Below are 24,856 nucleotides of genomic sequence, written 5' to 3' on the forward strand. Positions count from 1 at the left end.
GTAAGTATAACACGTTTTTTATATAAAAAAACAAAAAAAACCAAGGCTTTACAATCACTTTAAAGCACACAGGCAAATCAAGCAATATTTGCAAACCTACAGTGGGTATGGAAAAGAATCCCCCCCCCCTCCCCTGTTGCTTTGCAGCCTGAAATGAAGACCGACACAATTTTTGTATCCAGATGTATTTACATCCAAGTGAAAGATACAACACCAACATGTCAGAAAAAAAAAAAATTATTATTGCCATCCATAGTTGATTGTTTCAGTTGTACTACCAGATACTGAAATGCTCCAGGAAAGCTCTTTTCATGCTGAGCTAATCAAAATGACCACAGCTGATCAGTGAGATGGCTTTGTGTGCCACTGAGAAGGGGATTAGCTATACCTGATTGAGTATTATTTTAAAGGGGGGGGGGGGGGTGATTCCTTTCTCTACTCACTGTATTTCCTTGCTCCTGCTATTCTCTAAGATATGTGCTGTATACGGGGCCAACTTTATTATTGATTGGATCCTGGGCATACGTTTTATTGCCCCCCTCCTCGAATCCACTTATTATTTTCAGGCAGCGTGGGCTGAAGGGGGAGCCGCTTTGGGCTCAACAACAATGGCTGGGCCCAGGGCAGCTGCCCCTTTTGCCCTGCATTAAAGACACCCCCGGCTGTATACAAGTCATGACTTTGGGGCTGAAGTCAGCGGATGCGAGGTGCAGCGCAGTCATTTGTTTTTTATTATCACAGCGGAGCGCTCATTTCTTCACCTGACCCACAAAGACGAGATATTTAAAGCCCAGCTTTGTCTTTGATAAATGTGGGTCACAGGCGGGGATTTAAATCATTCATAGACTCCTACACTTAATTATTTAACGGCTCTGACACCATTCCATGGATTCAAAGTTTCAGCTTAATTTAAAACCCACGGCGGCGATTAAAGGAGGATTTCTTTTCCCCAACAATGACGATGACGCTGTTGTAGTTCCTCTCTGGGGCTGCTGAAGTGAGATCAGCTGGCTGCAGGTCCCTCCGGGGACAATTCCTAGTGCGCTGCCTCATTAGAGAAGCACGGAAATACACTCTATTGTCAAAAGTATTGGGACGCCTGCCTTTACACGCACATGAACTTTAATGGCATCCCAGTCTTAGTCCGTAGGGTTGAATATTGAGTTGGCCCACCCTTTGCAGCTATAACAGCTTCAACTCTTCTGGGGAGGCCGTCCACAAGGTTTAGGAGTGTGTCTATGGGAATATTTGCTGCAAAGAAAGCTGATGCATGGGGACATGTGAATCCCTACCTTTCATGAAGGGATCACTTCCCCCCAGCCAAAGGTTCCCAGCATAGGTGTGCACAGCCTATTGCACAAGGGTGTGCACCCAGGGCTGCTCATAGAAATTGCGGGGCACCGTACAGACTACCTCCCCCCCCCCCCAAGAAAATATTAAAGCTATATTTCACTAAAAATACAATGAAATCTTTATTAGCAGACACAAATACAACATAACCCACAGAATTCCTGCTAAATTTAAAAGACAAAACTGATTTAATAAATAAAAATGAAGATGAGAAGATGAGATGAAAAAAATATACAGGCTGGGCAGCAGAGAGAGGGGGAGAGAGCAGCTTTCAGCTGCTGGAGGAGGATTTCTGCAACTGTCATCCATCACTAATCCCCTTCCCTGTGTGGGCCCCCTTTGTGCTCGGGCCCCCTACAAGAGGACCGGTGGTCCCCCCCCCCCCCCCATCAGTGGCCCTGTGTGCACCTGTAAGTTTAAACACGTGTGCGCGTATATATTATTATATATGGACTGGGTAATGTGTTGGGATCTATACTGGTATGGACTGGGTAATGTGTTAGGATCTATACTGGTATGGACTGGGTAATGTGTTAGGATCTATACTGGTATGAAAATACATAGAGAAACGCGAAACGCGTTGACGTCACACGCCCGCCGCACAACACCCGGAAGTGCCACTGATGCGTTCCAGCTCCCGTGAATGGCGTAATAAGTCCGCGACGTATGGTACATGCTGCCTCCTCGTGGAACGCTGATAGCGGAACGAAAACTTTGGGCCTTCATGTTCACTTCACCCACGGAGGGGTCACAGTGGTCTCCCGTCTTTGAGCAGCTCTTTTCAGCCTGGAGAACTTACGGTGAGCCACAGTTGATTTGGAACAAAAAGGGGGATAGAGAAAGGGCAGTGAACACCGGCAGGTCTGGGCTAAATAACTAGTTGATACCCATATCTCTGTGGTCGACTAAATGTCTATTACTATGTTATCATACCAGACACAGCCCTGAAGTGGTGTGAGCCTGCGCAGTTAACAAACAATACTGCGTCTCTCCCCTAGCTCCCGTAGTTGGTTCTTAATAAGGAGAGACTTTCATTGTGGCAAGGTGATCATGTTGGCCTGATCTTGTTATCCCTATTATCAAAGTGAACTTCCTTTGTCACCCACTAGGAGTCATTTATTACTATTCAGTTTAAATGCACTGAAATTACATCCAGCTCGTCAGCAATGACACACAGACATTCCTCCAACTGCATTCCAGTCTTTGAGGACTTCAATTGAAGCAGCAGAGTCCCAAAAAATATCATCATAATCTATATGAGTTCAAGAATGACACATATTGTTTTTGAATGAAAATTACTGGTTTTCCCTATTTTTTCATTCCTTTTTGAATTTTGAACTTCTGAACTCCAACCTTATCCAGGGACTTGGTTTATCAGTAGCTTGCTGACCTATTAGGCATACATTATATGCAATATGTATACCACACCGTAATGACTAATCCAGTCCAAGTGACTAAGTTTCCACTTTGTGGTGCAATTTTTTCCATTGTGGCATGCCGACCAACAGACTCATAACAGAGCAGCATCCATAGATTCCGTATAGGAACGTATGCAGCCTGTATGTTATTCTGTTGGTCAGTACCTCCGGAGTGTATGTGTGGCCGGCTTGGTGTGTGTGAGTCATTGTTTTATGTTGATTGTCATGCTTGTTGTATATTTTCACCATTGATACCTTCATATTTTGTACACTGTTCCCCCATAGGGGGCATTTTAGACACTGTGTCTTTTTTGCTCTTCAATAAAGATTTTTTCAAATTAACATAGTTGGTGTGAGCATCCCTTAATGCAGCCGTTCCCACGGAGCTGTTCTATAGCCCCCATCCTTTTTTACATTCTATACTGGTATGGACTGGGTAATGTGTTGGGATCTATACTGGTATGGACTGGGTAATGTGTTAGGATCTATACTGGTATGGACTGGGTAATGTGTTAGGATCTATACTGGTATGGACTGGGTAATGTGTTGGGATCTATACTGGTATGGACTGGGTAATGTGTTAGGATCTATACTGGTATGGACTGGGTAATGTGTTAGGATCTATACTGGTATGGACTGGGTAATGTGTTAGGATCTATACTGGTATGGACTGGGTAATGTGTTGGGATCTATACTGGTATGGACTGGGTAATGTGTTAGGATCTATACTGGTATGGACTGTGTAATGTGTTAGGATCTATACCGGTATGGACTGGGTAATGTGTTAGGATCTATACCGGTATGGACTGGGTAATGTGTTGGGATCTATACTGGTATGGACTGGGTAATGTGTTAGGATCTATACTGGTATGGACTGGGTAATGTGTTAGGATATATACTGGTATGGACTGGGTAATGTGTTAGGATCTATACTGGTATGGACTGGGTAATGTGTTAGGATCTATACTGGTATGGACTGGGTAATGTTTTAGGATCTATACTGGTATGGACTGGGTAATGTGTTGGGATCTATACTGGTATGGACTGGGTAATGTGTTAGGATCTATACTGGTATGGACTGGGTAATGTGTTAGGATCTATACTGGTATGGACTGGGTAATGTGTTGGGATCTATACTGGTATGGACTGGGTAATGTGTTGGGATCTATACTGGTATGGACTGGGTAATGTGTTAGGATCTATACTGGTATGGACTGGGTAATGTGTTAGGATCTATACCGGTATGGACTGGGTAATGTGTTGGGATCTATACCGGTATGGACTGGGTAATGTGTTGGGATCTATACCGGTATGGACTGGGTAATGTGTTAGGATCTATACTGGTATGGACTGTGTAATGTGTTAGGATCTATACCGGTATGGACTGGGTAATGTGTTAGGATCTATACCGGTATGGACTGGGTAATGTGTTAGGATCTATACCGGTATGGACTGGGTAATGTGTTAGGATCTATACTGGTATGGACTGGGTAATGTGTTAGGATATATACTGGTATGGACTGGGTAATGTGTTAGGATCTATACTGGTATGGACTGGGTAATGTGTTAGGATCTATACTGGTATGGACTGGGTAATGTGTTAGGATCTATACTGGTATGGACTGGGTAATGTGTTAGGATCTATACTGGTATAGACTGGGTAATGTGTTAGGATCTATACCGGTATGGACTGGGTAATGTGTTAGGATCTATACCGGTATGGACTTGGTAATGTGTTAGGATCTATACTGGTATGGACTGGGTAATGTGTTAGGATCTATACTGGTATGAAATGGGTAATGTGTTAGGATCTATACTGGTGTGGACTGGGTACTGTGTTAGGATCTATACTGGTATGGACTGGGTACTGTGTTAGGATCTATACTGGTATGGACTGGGTAATGTGTTAGGATCTATACTGGTATGGACTGGGTAATGTGTTAGGATTAATACTGGTATGGACTGGGTAATGTGTTAGGATCTATGTATACTGGAATGGACTGGGTAATGTGTTAGGATCTATACTGATATGGACTGGGTAATGTGTTAGGATCTATACTGGTATGGACTGGGTAATGTGTTAGGATCTATACTGGTATGGACTGGGTAATGTGTTAGGATCTATGCTGGTATGGACTGGGTAATGTGTTAGGATCTATGCTGGTATGGACTGGGTAATGTGTTAGGATCTATGCTGGTATGGACTGGGTAATGTGTTAGGATCTATACTGGTATGGACTGGGTAATGTGTTAGGATCTATACTGGTATGGACTGGGTAATGTGTTAGGATCTATACTGGTTTGAAATGGGTAATGTGTTAGGATCTATACTGGTATGGACTGGGTACTGTGTTAGGATCTATACTGGTATGGACTGGGTACTGTGTTAGCATCTATACTGGTATGGACTGGGTAATGTGTTAGGATCTATACTGGTATGGATTGGGTAATGTGTTGGGATCTATACTGGTATGGACTGGGTAATGTGTTAGGATCTATACTGGTATGGACTGGTTAATGTGTTAGGATCTATACTGGTATGGACTGGTTAATGTGTTAGGATCTATACTGGTATGGACTGGGTAATGTGTTAGGATCTATACTGGTATGAAATGGGTAATGTGTTAGGATCTATACTGGTGTGGACTGGGTACTGTGTTAGGATCTATACTGGTATGGACTGGGTACTGTGTTAGGATCTATACTGGTATGGACTGGGTAATGTGTTAGGATCTATACTGGTATGGACTGGGTAATGTGTTAGGATCTATGTATACTGGAATGGACTGGGTAATGTGTTAGGATCTATGCTGGTATGGACTGGGTAATGTGTTAGGATCTATACTGGTATGGACTGGGTAATGTGTTAGGATCTATGCTGGTATGGACTGGGTAATGTGTTAGGATCTATGCTGGTATGGACTGGGTAATGTGTTAGGATCTATACTGGTATGGACTGGGTAATGTGTTAGGATCTATACTGGTATGGACTGGGTAATGTGTTGGGATCTATACTGGTATGGACTGGGTAATGTGTTGGGATCTATACTGGTATGGACTGGGTAATGTCTTAGGATCTATACTGGTATGGACTGGGTAATGTGTTAGGAAGGAAAGTGCCTTGCTGTTTGACAGGTTCTCTTTAGCAGTCAGGTCTCTCCTGCGATGATTCCAGCTACTCATTCTCTTCCGTTTCCTCCTGGCAGGTGATGAAATGCATCGTTGAAGTGATTTCTGACACGCTGTCTAAACCCAACCCGGTCCCCATCACTCAGGACTGCCTGGAGACTCTCCGAGGAGGTGAGAGCAGCAGAGACCCAGCTCAGAGACAGAGAGCCAGAGCTGCATGAGTACAATGTCTGTTTTTATACCCCTTACCCCACAATGTAGTTCGGATTCGGACTCCTTAAACCACTTAAGCCCCGGAGGATTTGGCTGCTCAAAGACCAGGGCCCTATTTTGCGATTCGGCACTGCGTGACTTAACGGACAATTGCGCGGCCGTGCGACGCTGTACCCAAATGAAATTGACGTCCTTTTTTTCCCACAAACAGAGCTTTCTTTTGGTGGTATTTGATCACCTGTGCGATTTTTACTTTTTACGCTATAAGCAAAAAAAGAGCGACAATTTTGAAAAAATAACAATATTTTTCATTTTCATTTTATATGAAATTCCCCCCCAAAAAAAATTGTAAAAATCAAAATTTTTTAACATTTTAGGCTAATTTGTTTTCTGCTACATATTTTTGGTGAAAAAAAAATCGCAATAAGCGTATTTTGATTGGTTTGCGCAAAAGTTATTGCGTTTACTATCTACGGGAAAAATTTATGTCATTTTTATTGTTTTTTTTTTAACTAGTAATGGCAGCGATCTGCATTTTTTTTTTTTTTTGCGGGACTGCGACATTGCGGCGGACAGATCGGACCCTTGACTGACATTTATGACACTTTTGGGGGTACCAGTGACATTACTACAGTAATCAGTGCTATACATATGCACTGTTACTGTACCAATGACACTGGCAGGGAAGGGGTTAACAGTATAGGTGATCAAGGGGTTAAATGTAAGCCAAGGGGAGTGATTCTAACTGTGGGGGGGGGGGCGTGATTTCTGAAATGACAAATGTAATAATGACACTGGCAGGGAAGGGGTTAACTTTATTGGTGATCCAGGGGTTAAGTGTGTCCCTAGGGGCGTGCTTCTAACTGTAAAGGGGCGTGGCTAGTGATGTAACCACAGAGACATACGATCCTACATAGCAGGATCGCATGATCTCTGCAGTTACACCAGGGAGAATGACAGACGGCTTTGTTTACATTAGCCGCCTGCCTTTCTCCCTCTCCAGCGGGAGATCGCGAGTGGCCGCCGGTCACTCGCGCAGTGATGGCAGTGAGCGGGGGCGGGAGCACACCTCTGGCGGCGCGTGCTCGCCCCCTATTGGCTCGCGGGCGAGTGACGTACCGATACGTCACTTTGCCCAGGCGGGGCTGACCGCCGCAGTATATGTGCTTGCGGCAGTCGGCAAGCGGTTAAAGCCCAACAGAACACTAAATTGGCTGAATCCATTCTAGAAAAGCTGTGCAAAGTCTTACAGTTAGAAAGCAGCCACAGCCTGAGTAGAAAGGCCTGTCCCCTGCCAGCATGGTGCAGAAAAGGAGTGCTGACCTCTGTACTGAAGCAGTGGTCTCTCTGCAGAGGTCCGACATGCCACCCCACCCATGTGGAGTCAGAATTGGACCCCCCACCAATCAGCAGGGATCATGAGCTTTGCTTATTGGATAGCTCTACTTCTGACTCAGCAGTGAGGGTTACAGTTGCTTTTTATTTAGAAAGCAGGCAGAGTCTGAGTCATGCAGCCTGTCCCCTGCCAGCATGGTGCAGAGGAGGAGTGCTGACCTCTGTATGGAAGCAGTGGTCTCTCTGCAGAGGTCCGACATGCCACCCCACCCATGTGGAGTCAGAATTGGATCCCCCACCAATCAGCAGGGAATAGGAGCATGATCCTCAGCAGTGAGGGTTACAGTTGGTTTTATTTAGAAAGCAGGCAGAGTCTGAGAAGTAAAGCCTGTCCCTTGCCAGCATGGTGCAGAGGAGGACTATTGCTCTCTGTGTGGAAGCAGTGGTCTCACTCCTGTGGTCTAGCACACCCCCTGCTGAAGCAGATCTATAGCTCTGCAACCAATAAAGCTTGTGAACCCTGCTGATTGGATAGCTCTAGGTCTGACTCATCAGGGGGTGTGTTGGACCTTTGCAGAGAGACCGCTGCTTCCACGGAGAGCAAGGCTCCTCCTCTGCACCATGCTGGAAGGGGACAGGCTTTACTACTCAGACTCTGCCTGCTTTCTAAATAAAACCAAATGTAACCCTCACAGCGGAGTCAGAAATTGAGTTCTCTCTAATCAGCAATACTCATGCTCCCTGCTGATTGGCGGGGGATCAAATTCTGACTTTGTGGGGGAGGAGGTCATGTCAGACCTTTGCAGAGAGACCACTGTTTCCAGAGAGCAAGGCTAATTTACCAGCTCCTTCCTTTTCTGAATGGACAGAGTCATAGTCAGTGACATTGTAAAAAAAAAATGAAACAAAATGATAAAAAATAACACAATTAAAAATACCAAAAAATAAAAACTGACACCAGTGGGTGAACTTCCAGGATTGCAAAGGTCACACTTGCGACCGGGCCCTGACATTCCACCACCATGGGGAGGCCCCAAGATGGCAGGAAGGGGGCCCACTGCAGAACTTGTGAAAGGGCCCCACAACAAGAGTAAAGGGCCCCAGAATCAGTGGGAAGATCCCCAGGCTTGAAGGGAAGGGCCCGGCCAGGGGTCAGGGTGGCCCTTCATGGTTTCTTGCACCGGGGCCCTGAAGGTTCTAGTTAAGCCACTGGGGAGCACAGTGGGGGGGGGGGGGGGGAGCACACAGGGGTCCAGAGACAGCAGAACACAAGTGAACTGGATAGGAGGAGTGGCGGGGGCAGCATACAGAGGAACCAATCTCCTCCATTTTCCTCCTGCAGCTACAGGAGGGAAAAGGAGGATAGTGATTTCTCTACATGCTGCCCCCGCCGCCCCTCCTATCCAGGTGTACAGGGGAGCCACACAGGTCCCCTGGAGCATGGGGCCCGGTTGCAATTGCGACCCCTGCAACCCCTGTAGTTACGCCCCTGACTGGTACGTCACTAATGTTACCTTGGGGTGGGGCTGGCCCTGTAAAGTGATTGTGATTTTATTTATTGCAGATGAAAGGATTATCTCCATCCTCCGGCATCAGAATCTACTGAAGGAGCTGCAGGAATTGGCTGCCCAAGGTAATGACATTGAACCCTCCTGTACTCCAGGCTGTGATACAAATGTATCCATAGTGGACATGCCGGCACGCATTTCCCAGGCACAGTCCAGTGTTGTCACCATTAGGAAACTGGTCCAATCAATGCTGTGCAAGCAATGCTAAAAAACGCATATAGATGTGAAGTGACTTCAAAGAGGTGGAAGGAGATCCGCAGCACTGAGATGCAACAAAGGAGGATTTTTGTTTCCCCCCCTAAAACATGGAAGTTTATTATTATACGCAGTGCTCCGGGAAACTAAGTGCCGGTTCACACGATGCAGGAACTCTGCGAATCCACTGCGGGTTCCCGCATTGCATTCAAATCGCAGGCAGTTCACACTGCCATATGCGAATTACAAAGTTAACGACACCCCCAGATCAGTTTGCATATCGCAGTGTGAACTGTCAGCTCGGACAGGAATCGGATCACATAGGTGTGAACACCCATGCGATCCGATTCTGGTGCGGACCCAAAAAAAAATGGGTCCTGTGCGACTTTGGTCCGAATGCGATGCAAATTCAGCCATACATTCTGTATGGCTGACCTCGCATCGCACAGACATCGCATGCAATTTGCAGAGCAGTGCGCTCCGAATCGCATGCAATGTCTAACATCGCACTGATGAGAAGAGGGACTTGGTGTCACCCAGTTTGGGGTTTACATCTGCTAGAACTCTGTTCCTTTATCAAGGACCGAGGCTTTCCATCATGTGAGCAGCAATGAGGGGAGCCAGGTGCAGCACTCTCCCCAGGAAATGTCACCCCCGCCTAACGTCACCCCCTATAACTACTTCATGTCAGCCCCGCCCCCTATAACTACTTCATCATCTCATCCAAAACGAACAGCTGAAAATCGCTCACTTTGTAGGGCAATATTGAAGCATTGCGTGTGCCGGCAATCATCCTATTCCTGAGTTATATGAAACAACACATTCCTGGCATCCCTTTAGTCATGCATGATGCTTGGGTGATACGGCTGTGCAATGTGCTGATCAGTTGCCTGATTTCTTTAGCTGTGCAATCTGCTGATCGGTTTTTGGATTTCTTTAGCTGTGCAATGTGCTGATCAGTTGCTTGATTTTTTTAGCTATGCAATGTGCTGATCATTTGCCTGATTTCGTTGGCTGGGCAATCTGCTGATCAGTTGCTTGATTTCTTTAGATGTGCAATCCGCTGATCAGTTTTTGGATTTCTTTGGCTGTGCAATCTGCTGATCAGTTGCTTGATTTCTTTAGCTGTGCAATCTACTGATCAGTTGCCTGATTTCTTTAGCTATGCGATTTTGCTGATCAGTTGCCTGATTTCCTTAGATGTGCAATCTACTGATCATTTGCCTGATTTATTTACCTGTGAACTGTGCAATCTGCTGATCGGTGTTTGGATTTCTTTAGCTGTGCAATCTGCTGGTCAGTTGCTTGATTTCTTTAGCTATGAAATTTTGCTGATCAGTTGCCTGATGTCCTTAGATGTGCAATCTACTGATCATTTGCCTGATTTATTTAACTGTGCAATCTGCTGATCGGTTTTTGGTTTTCTTTAGCTGTGCAATCTGCTGATCAATTGCTTGATTTCTTTAGCTGTGCAATCTGCTGATCAATTGCTTGATTTCTTTAGCTGTGCAATCTGCTGATCAGTTACTTGATTTGTTTAATTGTACAATCTGCTGATCAATTGCTTGAATTCTTTAGCTGATTGCAAATCAAGCAACTGATCAGTAGATTGCACGGCTAAAATCTGTAGCAGGGAGGAACATGCATGTCTAAAGGGATGCTGAAAGTATGTTCTTCCATACAACTCTCTTGAAAGAAGATCTGAGACAAGGTGCTGTGATGTTATTAGGAGGCAACCAGCCCCCCATCACCAAACTCCGAGTTCTCACCCCCCCCCCCCTCCTCTTCGAGACTGCTGTGTAGAGAAATACAGAGGAGCTAATAAAAATACAGATGATGCTCATTTATATTCGCTACATTTGTAGCCAAAATATTCAGCTTCCATTGTTTGGTAACATTTGCTGGTGCTGCGCTCTGCAGAGACTCTGCGATTATTTGCGGCATTTATTCCTCCCTCTGATCCCGGGGAGTCCCAATCCCAGGGGCTCAGACAACGGCGATCGTCATAGAGACGCAGGAGATAATAATAGACACAGCAGAAAATGCCACCAAAGCCACCATTTCATTGGCTGTTCCTGGCCTTATACTCCACCTCCAACTGAGTATTGCCCAATTCTCCCTACCCCCACCTGCTACCAAAATCACAGTGCACCTGTCATAAGGGCGGCAGCCGCTCTCTTCACCACTTGATGGCGTCGCACTTCCCAGTGGATTCTCCTTAAGGCAGAACAAACAAACAAATACAGGCTCTCCTCACTTAACGCGTTCCAGTGACCAGGTTCTGGTCAGCGACCAGGGATCCGGTCCAGCGACCAGGTTCTGTTCCAGCGACCAGGATCCGGTCTAGCGACCAGGTTCTTTTCCAGCGACCAGGATTTGTTCCAGCGGCCAGGTTCTGTTCCAGCAACCAGGTTCCGTTCCAGCGACCAGGTTCCGTTCCAGCGACCAGGTTTCGTTCCAGCGACCAGGTTCCTGTCCAGCAACCAGGTTCTGTTCCAGCGACCAGGTTCTGTTCCAGCGACCAGGATCCAGTCCAGCGACCAGGTTCTGTTCCAGTGACCAGTTTCTGTTCCAGCGACCAGGTTCTGTTCCAGCGACCATGTTCCGGTCCAGAAACCAGGTTCTGTTCCAGCGACCAGGTTCCTTTCCAGCGACCAGGTTCCGTTCCAGCGACCAGGTTCCGTTCCAGCGACCAGGTTCCGTTCCAGCGACCAGGGATCCGGTCCAGCGACCAGGATTCCGGCCCAGCGACCAGGTTCCGTTCTGTTCCAGCGACCAGGGATCCGGTCCAGCGACCAGGATTCCGGCCCAGCGACCAGGTTCCTGGTCCAGAAAAGAGGGTTCTGGTCCAGCTAAGAGGGTTCCGTTAAAGCGACCAGGTTCCGTTCCAGCGACCAGCGACCAGGTTCCCGGTCCAGAAAAGAGGGTTCCGGTCCAGCTAAGAGGGTTCCGTTCCAGCGACCAGGTTCCGTTCCAGCGACCAGGGATCCGGTCCAGCGACCAGGATTCCGGCCCAGCGACCAGGATCCGGTCCAGCGACCAGGTTCCGGTCCAGCGACCAGGTTTCCGGTCCAGCAAAGAGGGTTCCGGTCCAGCGACCAGGTTGTTAAACGAGGAGCCACAAGTAACCAATATTTTAAGCATTCCTAACTACTGTACTGTATTCTGAAGAAAAAAAAAAAAAAAGGTCTGAACACAAAACTCCAACTCAATAACATTGTTTTAATTTGGATAAGTACAGAAAACAAAAATATAAACAAAAATCCTAAACTGTACAATACAATGATGTAAAGTGCCCAAAAAGCTGGTAGTCTGAGCTGTCGTTAAAGCGGAGTTCCACCCAAAAGTGGAACTTCCGCTTTAGGGAGTCCTGACCCCCCGACATGCCACATTTGGCATGTCATTTTTTGGGGGGGGGAGCGGGTACCACCTAGTTTTGACAGGTACCCGCTCCCACTTCCGCTCGGAGCGCCGCGGCGCCCTGAGCGGAAGTTCTCCTCTCCCCCTCCCTCCCTGCAATCTTCTGGGACATGTCAGAGGTCCCAGAAGATTGCCGGCCAATCACGGCGCGCAGCGCGACTCGCGCATGCGCAGTGGGTACCCGGCTGTGAAGCCGCAAACTGTAACAGCCGGGTGCCCACAGCAGTGATGCCGGGGCCGAGGGAGAGGATCGAGGCTTCCGGCGGCCGCATCGCTGGACCGTTGGACAGGTGAGTAAATGGCTGGAACTCCGCTTTAAACAGTTAGGAGTCAGGACGTTAAACGAGGAGTGTCTGTAATTACAGAGTCACAACCTTTACCGCGGCTTTGTGGGAGGAGCAGAGACACAATCTGCTGATGGAGATTTAATGGCTGGAGAGTCAGAAACAGAGCGCCCCATCAATGCCAGGCAGAGCCTACACAGAGCCGCAGAGCTGCAGAGCCTACACAGTGCCGCAGAACCTAAACAGTGCCGCAGAGCCTGCAGAGTGCCACAGAGCTGCAGAGCTTATGTAGTGCCACAGAGCCTACACAGTGCTGCAGAACCTACACAGTGCTGCAGAGCCTACACAGTACTGCAGAGCTTACACAGAGCCTACACAGTACTGCAGAGCTTACACAGAGCCTACACAGTGCTGCAGAGCCTACACAGTGCCGCAAAACCTACACAGTGCTGCAGAACCTACACAGTGCTGCAGAGCCTACACAGTACTGCAGAGCTTAGGCAGAGCCTACACAGTACTGCAGAGCTTACACAGAGCCTACACAGTGCTGCAGAGCCTACACAGTGCCGCAAAACCTACACAGTGCTGCAGAGCCTACACAGTACTGCAGAGCTTACACAGTGCCTACACAGTGCCGCACAACTTACACAGTGCTGCAGAGCCTACACAGAGCCGCAGTCGCAGAGCCTACACAGTGCCGCAGAGCCTACACAGTGCGGTTAACGGGAGAGATCCTGGGGGCTCCTGGCACTCACCAGTGGGGATGCTGATTTATGGGGCCGGTGGCTGTGATTTCCGCCGGGCACCCACAATCGCTCCCCATGAAGAGAGAACTGCGGTCTGCAGTTGTAAACACAGCAGACCGTTGTTCTCTCAGCTATCAACACAGAGCCCCCGTGTTCCTCCTATTTAGGATCACAGGTCTCTGTATTGATTTTACAAGCCCCCCCCCACAGTTAGTAAGCACCCCCTAGGCATATATTTAACCCTTTCATCACCCCTTAAGTTAACCCCTTCCATGCCAGTGTCATTATTACAGTAACAGTGCATATTGTTTAGCACTGATTACTGTAGTAATGTCACTGGTCCCTCCAAAAGTGTCAAAAATGTCAGTTAGGGGTCCGATCTGTCCGCCGCAATGTCGCAGTCCTGCAAAAAAAAAAAATTACAGATCGCCGCCATTACTAGTGAAATAAAAATGACAAATCTTTCCCCTAGTTTGTAGACGCAATAACTTTTGCGCAAACCCAATCAAAATACACTTATTGGGATTTTTTCTTTTTTACCAAAAATATGTAGCAGAATACCTAAAATGGCCTAAAATGATAAAAAAAAAAAAAATTGATATTTAATTTTTTTTTTTATTGGGAATGTTATATAGCAAAAAGTGAAAAATATTGTTTTTTTTTTTCCAGAATTTTCGCTCTTTTTTTTGTTTATAGCGCAAAAAAAAAATCAAAAAAAAAAATCGCAGAGGTGATCAAATACCACCAAAAGAAAGCTCTATTTGTGGGAAAAAAGGACATCCATTTTATTTAGGTACAGCGTCGCACAACCGCGCAATTGTCAGTTAAAGTACTGCAGTGCCGAATCTCAAAATATGGCCTGGTCATTAAGGGGGTAAATCCTTCCGGTACAGAAGTGGTTAATATATTACACAGTCAAGGTATCACCTCATTCCCTCCTGTAGTAATATCTCTAATGTAAAGAAAATAATGAGTGCAGCAGTTGGAGTGAGACTCCCTTAGGATGGTTATATAAGTTGATCGCAGTTTGATTATTTACATACCTTTCATTTTGCTGTCCGCAGGGGCCATGGAGAGGCTGCAGAAAGCGAAGAAGAATCGCGGCTATGAGGAAGAGCTTTCCGGCGTCCTTGAGAAGCAGGATGACAAAGCGCCCGTCTCCGGTTCGTGTCACTGTGACTCTGAAATCCCATCTCCCTTTATCCGATGACCTTGGTGTTCTGTGCTCCTCCATTTATATGATACCCCACAGAGGTTTACCGCTAATGCCACCGCTCACCGCGACAATCTCTTATATGATTGGATTGGGTTTTCTCCGGTTCAGCTAAAATGTGATATCTTCCATCTAATCATAGTGATACAAAGTGTCTAATGGGAGTTGTTGTATGGCACCCAGGAATTGTGTCCCAGGGCTGCTACGGAATGCCCCATTGCCTGCCACCGAGTGCCCCAAGTCTGCCACCGAGTGCCCCAAGTCTGCCACCGAGTGCCCCAAGTCTGCCACCGAGTGCCCCAGGCCTGCCACCGAGTGCCCCAGGCCTGCCACTGAGTGCCCCCGGCCTGCCACCGAGTGCCCCAGGTCACTGTTGCATATACAGTGGATATAAAAAGTCTACACACTCCTGTTAAAAATGTCAGGTTTCTGTGATGCAGAGGCATAACTAGAACCTTCAGAGCCCCGGTGCAAGAAACCATGAAGGGCCCCCCTGACCCCTGGCCACCACTTTCCCTTCAAGCCTTGGGCCCTTCAACTGATCCTGGGGCCCTTTACTCTTGTTACGGGGGCCCTTTATTACGGTCCCGCAGAGGGACCCTTTCACAAGTTCTGCAGTGGGCCCCCTTCCTGCCATCTTAGGGCCTCCCCACGGTGGTGGAATGCCAGGGCCCAGTCACAAGTGTGGCGAGAAGGGGAATGGATTACAGGGGATGGTGAGAGGGGAAGGGGGTGCAGGAGATGGTGAGAAGGGGAAGGGGGTGCAGGGAAAGGTGAGAAGAGGAATGGGGTGCAGTGGATGATGAGAAGGGGGTGCTGGGAATGGTAGGAAGGGGGTGCAGGGGATGGTGATAAGAGGAAGGAGGTGCAGGGGTGGTGAGAAGGGGAAGGAGGTGCAGGGGATGGTGAAAAGGGGAAGGAGGTGCAGGGGATGGTGAGAAGGAGAAGGAGGTGCAGGGGATGGTGGGAAGGGGAAGGGGGTGCAGGGGATGGTGGGAAGGGGTGCAGGGGATGGTGAGAAGAGGAAGGGGTGCAGGGGATGGTGAGAAGGGGAAGGAGGTGCAGGGGATGGTGAGAAGGAGAAGGAGGTACAGGGGATGGTGAGAAGGAGAAGGAGGTACAGGGGATGGTGGGAAGGGGAAGGGGGTGCAGGGGATGGTGAGAAGGAGAAGGAGGTACAGGGGATGGTGAGAAGGAGAAGGAGGTACAGGGGATGGTGAGAAGGAGAAGGAGGTACAGGGGATGGTGAGAAGGAGAAGGAGGTAAAGGGGATGGTGGGAAGGGGGTGCAGGGGATGGTGGGAAGGGGTGCAGGGGATGGTGAGAAGAGGAAGGGGGTGCAGGGGATGGTGAGAAGAGGAAGGGGGTGCAGGGGATGGTGAAAAGGGGAAGGGGGTGCAGGGGATGGTGAGAAGAGGAAGGGGGTGCAGGGGATGGTGAGAAGGGGAAGGAGGTGCAGGGGATGGTGAGAAGGGGAAGGGGGTGCAGGGGATGGTGAGAGGGGAAGGGGGTGCAGGAGATGGTGAGAAGGGGAAGGGGGTGCAGGGAAAGGTGAGAAGAGGAATGGGGTGCAGTGGATGATGAGAAGGGGGTGCTGGGAATGGTAGGAAGGGGGTGCAGGGGATGGTGATAAGAGGAAGGAGGTGCAGGGGTGGTGAGAAGGGGAAGGAGGTGCAGGGGATGGTGAAAAGGGGAAGAAGGTGCAGGGGATGGTGAGAAGGAGAAGGAGGTGCAGGGGATGGTGGGAAGGGGAAGGGGGTGCAGGGGATGGTGGGAAGGGGTGCAGGGGATGGTGAGAAGAGGAAGGGGTGCAGGGGATGGTGAGAAGGGGAAGGAGGTGCAGGGGATGGTGAGAAGGAGAAGGAGGTACAGGGGATGGTGAGAAGGAGAAGGAGGTACAGGGGATGGTGGGAAGGGGAAGGGGGTGCAGGGGATGGTGAGAAGGAGAAGGAGGTACAGGGGATGGTGAGAAGGAGAAGGAGGTACAGGGGATGGTGAGAAGGAGAAGGAGGTAAAGGGGATGGTGGGAAGGGGGTGCAGGGGATGGTGGGAAGGGGTGCAGGGGATGGTGAGAAGAGGAAGGGGGTGCAGGGGATGGTGAGAAGAGGAAGGGGGTGCAGGGGATGGTGAAAAGGGGAAGGGGGTGCAGGGGATGGTGAGAAGAGGAAGGGGGTGCAGGGGATGGTGAGAAGGGGAAGGAGGTGCAGGGGATGGTGAGAAGGGGAAGGGGGTGCAGGGGATGGTGAGAAGGGGAAGGAGGTGCAGGGGATGGTGGGAAGGGGTGCAGGGGATGGTGAGAAGAGGAAGGGGTGCAGGGGATGGTGAGAAGAGGAAGGGGGTGCAGGGGATGGTGAGAAGGGGAAGGGGGTGCAGGGGGTGGTGAGAAGGGGAAATATAAATTAGAACATACAATATCCACATACAGAAGACTGGATATATTATTTATGGCATTTTCTTTTACTATGAGATGTTTTTTCCTCCATTCAAGTTCATGTGGTTCTTCCAATAAAACATACAGCGAGCACCGATAGATCTTCCAAGCCTCAGTAATCAGGTCAGATATTGAGGCACGGCAGAGGAAGTCATTAGAATGCAGCATCAGAGAGCCGTCTCCCCGAGAGAGCGCCCCAGATTTCTGACCTGTAAACCAATTCTTTTCCTTCTCTCTGCAGAAAAATCAGACGAGTTTCGTCTTCACGGTAAATTCTCGGAAAGCGAGGAGGCCAAGAGGCAGCCAGAGGAAGAGTGGAAGGCGAGCTCGGAGCGCTCTCAGGAAGGTGACAGCGGCGAGGAGCTGGAGAGTAACGAGATCAACAAGAGAGAGGAGACCCCAGAGGAAGAGGAGGAGATCGACAATCATATCACCGATGAGATCAACGACATGGAGCTTCCCAAGGACAATCAGGAAGACGTCAGTGATGGAGCGTCCAAGGAGAAGGAGGCGGCCATGTCCAAGAAGGATCCTGAAGATGAGGAGATCGGAGATCACGGCAAAGAAGACCTAAAGCAAGAGAGCAATGAGACGGAGAACGGGGAGGACGAAACGCAGCGGGAGGACAGTACGTTCTGGCTGCATACATATAAAGATGTCGCTGCATCATTTCATGATATTATAAGTGTTTAAATTTGGGCAGTGCCAGGACAAAAGTTATCTAGAGCCCATGGTGAACATGCCAACCTGCACCCCCCACTAAAACACTGAGCAATAATCTGCGTGCTAACCCCCCAAAGCATAAATTCCCCCTCCTCCCAGTACAAATTCTCACCCCTGCTAAAATTCCCCCTCCAAGTGCAAATCTTTGCCCTCCCATCCCCCAAATCTCCCCAGCACAACCCCCCCCCCAAAAAAAAAAATCACTCCTCCTAGCACAAATCCTCTACCCCTAAAATTTCCCTTCTAAGTACACATCACCCTCCCCACTCAAAATCCCCCCCCCAGCAGAAATATTTGCCCCCCCCCATCCCCCAAAGCTCCCCAACACAAATGTCCCCCCCCCAAAAAAAAAATAAAAATAAATCACCCACTACACCTAATATTTCCCCTCCAAGTACACATCAACCCCCCCCCCCCACTCCAAACCCCCCCCCCCCCCCACAAATCTTCTTCCCCCATCTTCCCTCCCAACACAAACTCCCCCTAAATCGATGGTTAACTGAGTGTAGGACCCTCTAAAATTGCACATCATGAATGGGGGGGAAGGGGATGTCTTTTGGCATCTTGTCCTGGCACTGCTCTTAACACGCCCCCCCAAATTTTCCCTCATAGAGCAATTCTTAATCCCTTCCTCCCCTCAGATTACCCCTTCCAACACACATCCCCTCCTCCCAATCTCATTGCAGCGTCCCCACACCTTACATGATAGGACAGTTCCCAGGGCAGAGTCCTCCAGCAGTGCAGAGTATTTCAGGAGAGGTGAGCTAGATAGAGGAAGGAGCAGAGTCCCCCAGCAGTGCAGAGTATTTCTGGAGAGGAGAGTTAGATAAAAGAAGGAGCTGAGTCCTCCATTGAAGAGTATTTCAGGAGAGGAGAGTTGGGTAAAGAAAGGAGCAGAGTCCTCCAACAGTGCAGACTATTTCTGGAGCAGAGAGTTAGATAGAGGAAGGAGCAGAGTATTTCAGGAGAGGAGAGTTAGATAGAGGAAAGAGCAGAGTCCTCCGGCAGTGCAGAGTATTTCAAGAGAGGAGAGTTATAGAGGAAGGAACAGAGTCCTCCTACAATGAAGAGTATTTCAGGAGGGGAGAAGTTGGGGAAAGAAAGGAGCAGAGTCCTCCAGCAGTGCAGAGTATTTCAGGAGAGGAGAGTTAGATAGAGGAATGAGCAGAGTCCCCCAGCAGTGCAGAGTATTTCTGGAGAGGAGAATTAGACAGAGGAAGGAGCGGAGTCCTCCCGAAATTAAGAGTATTTCCGGAGAGGAGAGTTGACTAAAGGAAGGAACAGAGTCCTCCAACAGTGCAGAGTATTTCTGAAGAAGAAAGTTAGATAGAGGAAGGAACATAGTCCTCCAGCAGAGCAGAGTATTTCAGGAGAGGAGAGTGAGATAGAGGAAGGAGCAGAGTCCTACAGCAGTGCAGATTATTTCAGGAGATGAGAGTTATAGAGGAAGGAGTAGAGTCCTCCAGCAGAGCAGATTATTTCAGGAGAGGAGAGTCAGATAGAGGAAGGAGCAGAGTCCTACAGCAGAGCAGAGTATTTCAGGAGAGGAGAATTAGATAATGGAAGGAGCAGAGTCCTCCTGCAATGAAGAGTATTTCAGAAGAGGAGAGTTGGGTAAAGAAGGAGCAGAGTCCTCTGGCAGTGCAGAGTATTTCAGGAGAGGAGAGTTATAGAGGAAGGAGCAGAGTCCTCCTACAATGAAGAGTATTTCAGGAGAGGAGAGTCAGATAGAGGAAGGAGCAGAGTCCTCCAGCAGAGCAGAGTATTTCAGAAGAGGCGAATCCATTAATAATGTCCATTATTTTGTGTCTTCTAGATTCGATGAGGATTCCTGAAGAGACCAGATCCGAAGTTGAGAGCAGCAAGGAAAGCAAACAACAGGAAAGTGAGACGGCCGACTGTTCTGATGAGGAAACCAGCAAAGACCTTGAGGATTCCAAACGATGGAACAAAATGGATGAGCTGGCCAAGGAGCTGCGAGCCAAGAGGTGCGCCAAGCGCGATACCAGTGAGGAGGACCCAGACCGGTCCATGAAAATTCCCACTAAAGACCAAAAATACGAGCCGGCCAGCGAGGAGCATGAAGACAGACAGCAGCAGCAAACCTCCAGAGGGGACATGGAGCCTCAGATGTCCAAAAGGCCAGAAGAGAGGAAGGAGGAAGAGGGCAGTGCCAACAGGAAGACCGAGGTTGGTGTTAGAACGTCAGAAAGGTCACAGTAAAAGCAGCAGATCGTGCCATTGTCCGCTACACAATGGTACGTTGTCCAAAACCATGACACCTCTATACATCACCACCACCGCCACCACCACACTGCCATCCTATCATGATGGAGATCTGATCATAATGCAACTTTTTACATACTTTCTCTTCCATATTGTCATGGTTACATTTCCTGTACAGACCATTGCTCTGAGCTGAGCCTTGGCTGCCAACCATAAGAGGTTCAGAATTGAAGGAGCACCACATTGAATGCTGGGGGATTTCCCCTAAAATTCATGGAGGTCCCATCAGTAACATTTTCTTCCAGCAGAGGTCCAAATCGCATGTTGTTGCAATGTCTCACAATCCTCATTCTCACATCAATGTCCTCAGTCACCCACCTAACATTATAGCCCGCTGCCCCTTCACATTAAACCCCCCCTCCCCCCAAAGTACTACCCCCCCTTTACATAACCCCCTCCCTACAGCACTTGCCCCATCTTTACATCACATCTCCCCCTACCCCAGCACTGGCCGGCTTCAAATCACCCCCCCCCTTCCTACAGCACTGCCCCCCTTTATATCCCTTCCACCACCAGTGCTCCCCTTTACATCACATCTCCCCCTACCCCAGCACTGGCTCTCTTCAAATTACCCCCCCCCCCACAGCACTGCCCCCCATTATATCGCTTCCACCACCAGTGCCCCCCTTTACATCACATCTACCCCTACCCTAGCACTGCCCCGCTTCAAATCACCCCCCCACAGCACTGCCCCCCATTATATCCCTTCCACCACCAGTGCCCCCCTTTACATCACATCTCCCCCTACCCCAGCACTGGCCCGCTTCAAATCACCCCCCCCCCCCCACAGCACTGCCCCCCATTATATCCCTTCCACCACCAGTGCCCCCCTTTACATCACATCTCCCCCTAACCCAGCACTGGCCCGCTTCAAATCACCCCCCCACCACAGCACTGCCCCCCATTATATTCCTTCCACCACCAGTGCCCCCCTTGACATCACATCTCCCCCTAACCCAGCACTGGCCCGCTTCAAATCACCCCCCCCCCACAGCACAACCCCCTTTGTATCCCTTATACCAGCAGTGCCTCCCTTTACATCACATCTCCCCCCGACAGCACTGCCCTCTTCACATCCCCCCCCCCCCTTGCCCACAGCACTGCTCCCTTTACATCTCCTTCCCCCAGCACTCCCCCCCCCTTTATATCTCCCCACCACATAACTGCCCTCTTTACATCACCCCCCCCCCCCTCATACAGCACTTCCCCCCTACAAATCTACCTACCTCCCCACCAGCACTTGCCCTTCTTTACTGTACCCTCCCTCCAGAGCACTGCTCCCCTTTCATATCACCCCCCCCCCCTCGCCCACCCTTCCGCCACAATAATTTGCTTTGCTCCCTTCGCATTTGCCACCCCCTTCAAATAAACCCCAAACACACACAGCACCCCCCCTACAAATATACCTCCCCACCAGCACTTGCCCTTCTTCACCTAACTCTCCCTCCAGAGCACTGCTCCCCTTTATTTTCCTTCCACCACCAGTGCCTCCATTTACATCACATCTCTCCCCGACAGCACTGCCCTCTTCACATCCCCCCCTTGCCCACAGCACTGCTCCCCTTTACATATCCTTTCCCCAGCACTCCCCCCCTTTATATCTCCCCACCACATCACTCCCCCCCCCCCCCTCATACAGCACTTCCTCCATACAAATCTACCTACCTCCCCACCAGCACTTGTGCTTCTTTACTGTATCCCTCCAGAGCACTGCTCCCCTTTATATCTCCTTCCCCCAGCACTGCCCCCCTTCATATCTCCCCACTACATCACTGCCTCCCTACAAATCTACCTTCCCAACAGCACTTACCCTTCTTTACTGTACCCTCCCCTCCAGAGCACTGCTCCCCTTTCATATCACTCCCCCCTCCCCCCACAATAATTTGCTTTGCTCCCTTCGCATCTGCCACCCCCTTCAAATAAACCCCCAACACACACACAGCATTCCCCCTCTACAAATATACCTCCCCACCAGCACTTGCCCTTCTTCACCTAACTCTCCCTCCAGAGCACTGCTCCCCTTTATTTTCCTTCCACCACCAGTGCCTCCATTTACATCACATCTCTCCCCGACAGCACTGCCCTCTTCACATCCCCCCCTTGCCCACAGCACTGCTCCCCTTTACATCTCCTTTCCCCAGCACTGCCCCCCTTTTTATCACTCCCCCCACCTCATACAGCACTGCCCCCCTACAAATCTACCTCCCCACCAGCACTTGCCCTTCTTTACTGTACCTTCCCTCCAGAGCACTGCTCCCCTTTCACATCACCCCCCCCCCTTTCCGCCACAATAATGTGCTTTGCTCCCTTCACATCAGCCACCCCCTTCAAATAAACCCCCAACACACACACAGCAGTCCCCCTTTACAAATCTACCTCCCCACCAGCACTTGCCCTTCTTCGCTTTACCCTCCCCCCCAGAGCACTGCTCCCCTTTCACATCCCCCCCCCCCCCGACGGTGGCAATCAGGGAGTTCTACGTTTATTGTTTTAACCACTTCAGCCTCAGAAGGTTTTGTCCCCTTAATGACCAGGCCATTTTTTGCGGTTCGGCACTGCATAAAATTAATGTCCTATTTTTCTTTTGGTGGTATTTGTTCACCTGTGCGATTTTTATTTTTTGCGCTATTTGCAGTCTGAAAAAAATAAATAAATAAAAATTTTTGCTTTATAATATTCTCAATAAAAAAAATGTAAAAATCACATTTTCATCATTTTAGGCCAATTTGTATTCTGCTACATATTTTTGGTAAAAAAAAATCCCAATAAGTGTATATTGATTGGTTTGCGCAAAAGTTATAGCGTCTGCAAACGGATATTTTTATCAAATTTTTTAATTTAATTTTTTTACTAGTAAAGGCGGCGATCAGGGATTTTTAATCTGGGTTTATTGTTTTAAAAGAAAAAAAGTAAGAAATGATTACACGAACATATAAACAATGTACCTAAATGGTAATATACAATCATATCCTAACATATATAATCTTAATGTTAATACACTCTTCAAGAATAAATGATAAATTCATTGCTGCAATATTTAGACTTACTAAGACAAACAATCATAAAAAGTAACATATCTGACTATTAAAGGTTGATAAATCCTAATTTATAAGGAAAAAAATAAAAATCGAATTTAAGGCATAGAAAAGAACCTCAATAAAGTTATAGTAATGGAATTCTTCCCTTTTGCCTCTTCAGTCAGCCTTACAAATTACACAAAAAAAGAAGAAAAGTGCACTTACAAAACAAATGTTACGAATTCTGAAGAGTTTTCAAAATATCTCCACACTGACCATGTATTATAAATTGTATCTAAATTATTTTATTGTATCTATTGTATTATATATTGTACTGTATTGTATCTAAATTGTCCTTTTCTCAGGAGGCCATCTTTTTTTAACCAAAAACATGTAGCAGAATAGATTTTGGCGTAAATTTTTAAAGAAATGTGGTTTTTATATATATATATATATATATATATATATATATATATTTTATTGGATATGTTTTATAGCAGAAAGTAAAAAATATATATTTATTTCTGAATTATGTTGGCTTTTTTTTTTGTTTATAGCACAAAAAATACAAAAGCGGGGGGTGGTAATCAAATACCACCAAAAGAAAGCTCTATTTGTGGGAAAAAAAAAAAGGGGGGTGTCAATCTTCCGGAGCTGAAGTGGTTAAAAGATTTGTAATTCCTCTTTGAATTACATTAACATGCTAAAGCTTTTATGAGATTTTACTAACTAGGTTTACTTCTAATTTAACTGTTAGGAGTTTAAAAAAATGTACTGAACGAATGTCACAACCATATGCACAGCCCTCACAAATTCAGGACATATTTTGATTAAAGTGTAACTCCACTTTTGTTGAGAAAAAAACATTCCCCTCTGGGTGATCTCTGTACATTGCAAGGATTGTAACAAACTTTGTTGCAGATTCCTACCTTTTGTTATTCTGAAGAAATCATTGCTTGTTCCTCTGTGCTGAGTGGGTCTAATGGGAGTGGTTTCAGAATTATCTATCAGCTGTGGCAGCTGCAGGGCACTAATGAGGAAATCTGCTGGGCTTGCATCCCTTTAGACGTGTTCCTATTGGGAGCATCTCACCAAAAAATGAGATTTTTGTTGCAGGGGATGCCAGAAATCTGACTTGTATCTTAGTGCAGACTTCTGGGAAAATTGGTGAGCCAATCACACAAGCAGGAAATGATGTTTCTGGGGGTGTGGTCAGTATACATTAGGGCTGGGCGATATGGCTGAAAACTGTATCACGATATCAGTGTTTCATATCGGTCGATATCGATAATTATTGATATTTTTTATTACCCATTTAAAATAAGGACCAGGAGAAAAATGTTACATTTAAACATTTTTATTTTAAACTTAACCTTCCTCTGATCATAATCCCCTCAGTTCTTAAGACAATAAAATGTCAACACAACCATACTTGCTTCGCGTCCTCTGTTTGCTTCCGACGAAGAAGAAAAAATGAAAACAGAAGTATGCAGCGCTTGATGGAAAACACAAAAACAGGCAATCACTGA

The 24,856-nt window shown here is 47.8% G+C and overlaps 1 protein-coding gene across 2 annotated transcripts in view; it reads left to right on the top strand.

Moving 5' to 3' along the window:
- The window catches only part of CHGA (chromogranin A), a 40,363-nt gene that overhangs the window by 13,307 nt on the left and 2,200 nt on the right, over positions 1-24,856 (top strand). Inside the window, exons 4-8 of one of the 2 annotated variants that reach the window (XM_082275447.1) lie at positions 5,975-6,068; positions 9,010-9,078; positions 14,723-14,821; positions 17,543-17,929; positions 19,841-20,282. In XM_082275447.1, coding sequence (XP_082131573.1) covers positions 5,975-6,068; positions 9,010-9,078; positions 14,723-14,821; positions 17,543-17,929; positions 19,841-20,247 — 1,056 coding nt within the window. In that variant the 3' untranslated portion in view covers positions 20,248-20,282. The remainder of the gene's footprint in view (positions 1-5,974; positions 6,069-9,009; positions 9,079-14,722; positions 14,822-17,542; positions 17,930-19,840; positions 20,283-24,856) is intronic. The other variant, XM_082275446.1, reaches the window with a different exon arrangement.

Source organism: Pelophylax lessonae, assembly GCF_965119305.1.
Source record: "Pelophylax lessonae genome assembly, chromosome: 13".
In the NCBI taxonomy this organism is placed as follows: Eukaryota; Metazoa; Chordata; class Amphibia; order Anura; family Ranidae; genus Pelophylax; species Pelophylax lessonae.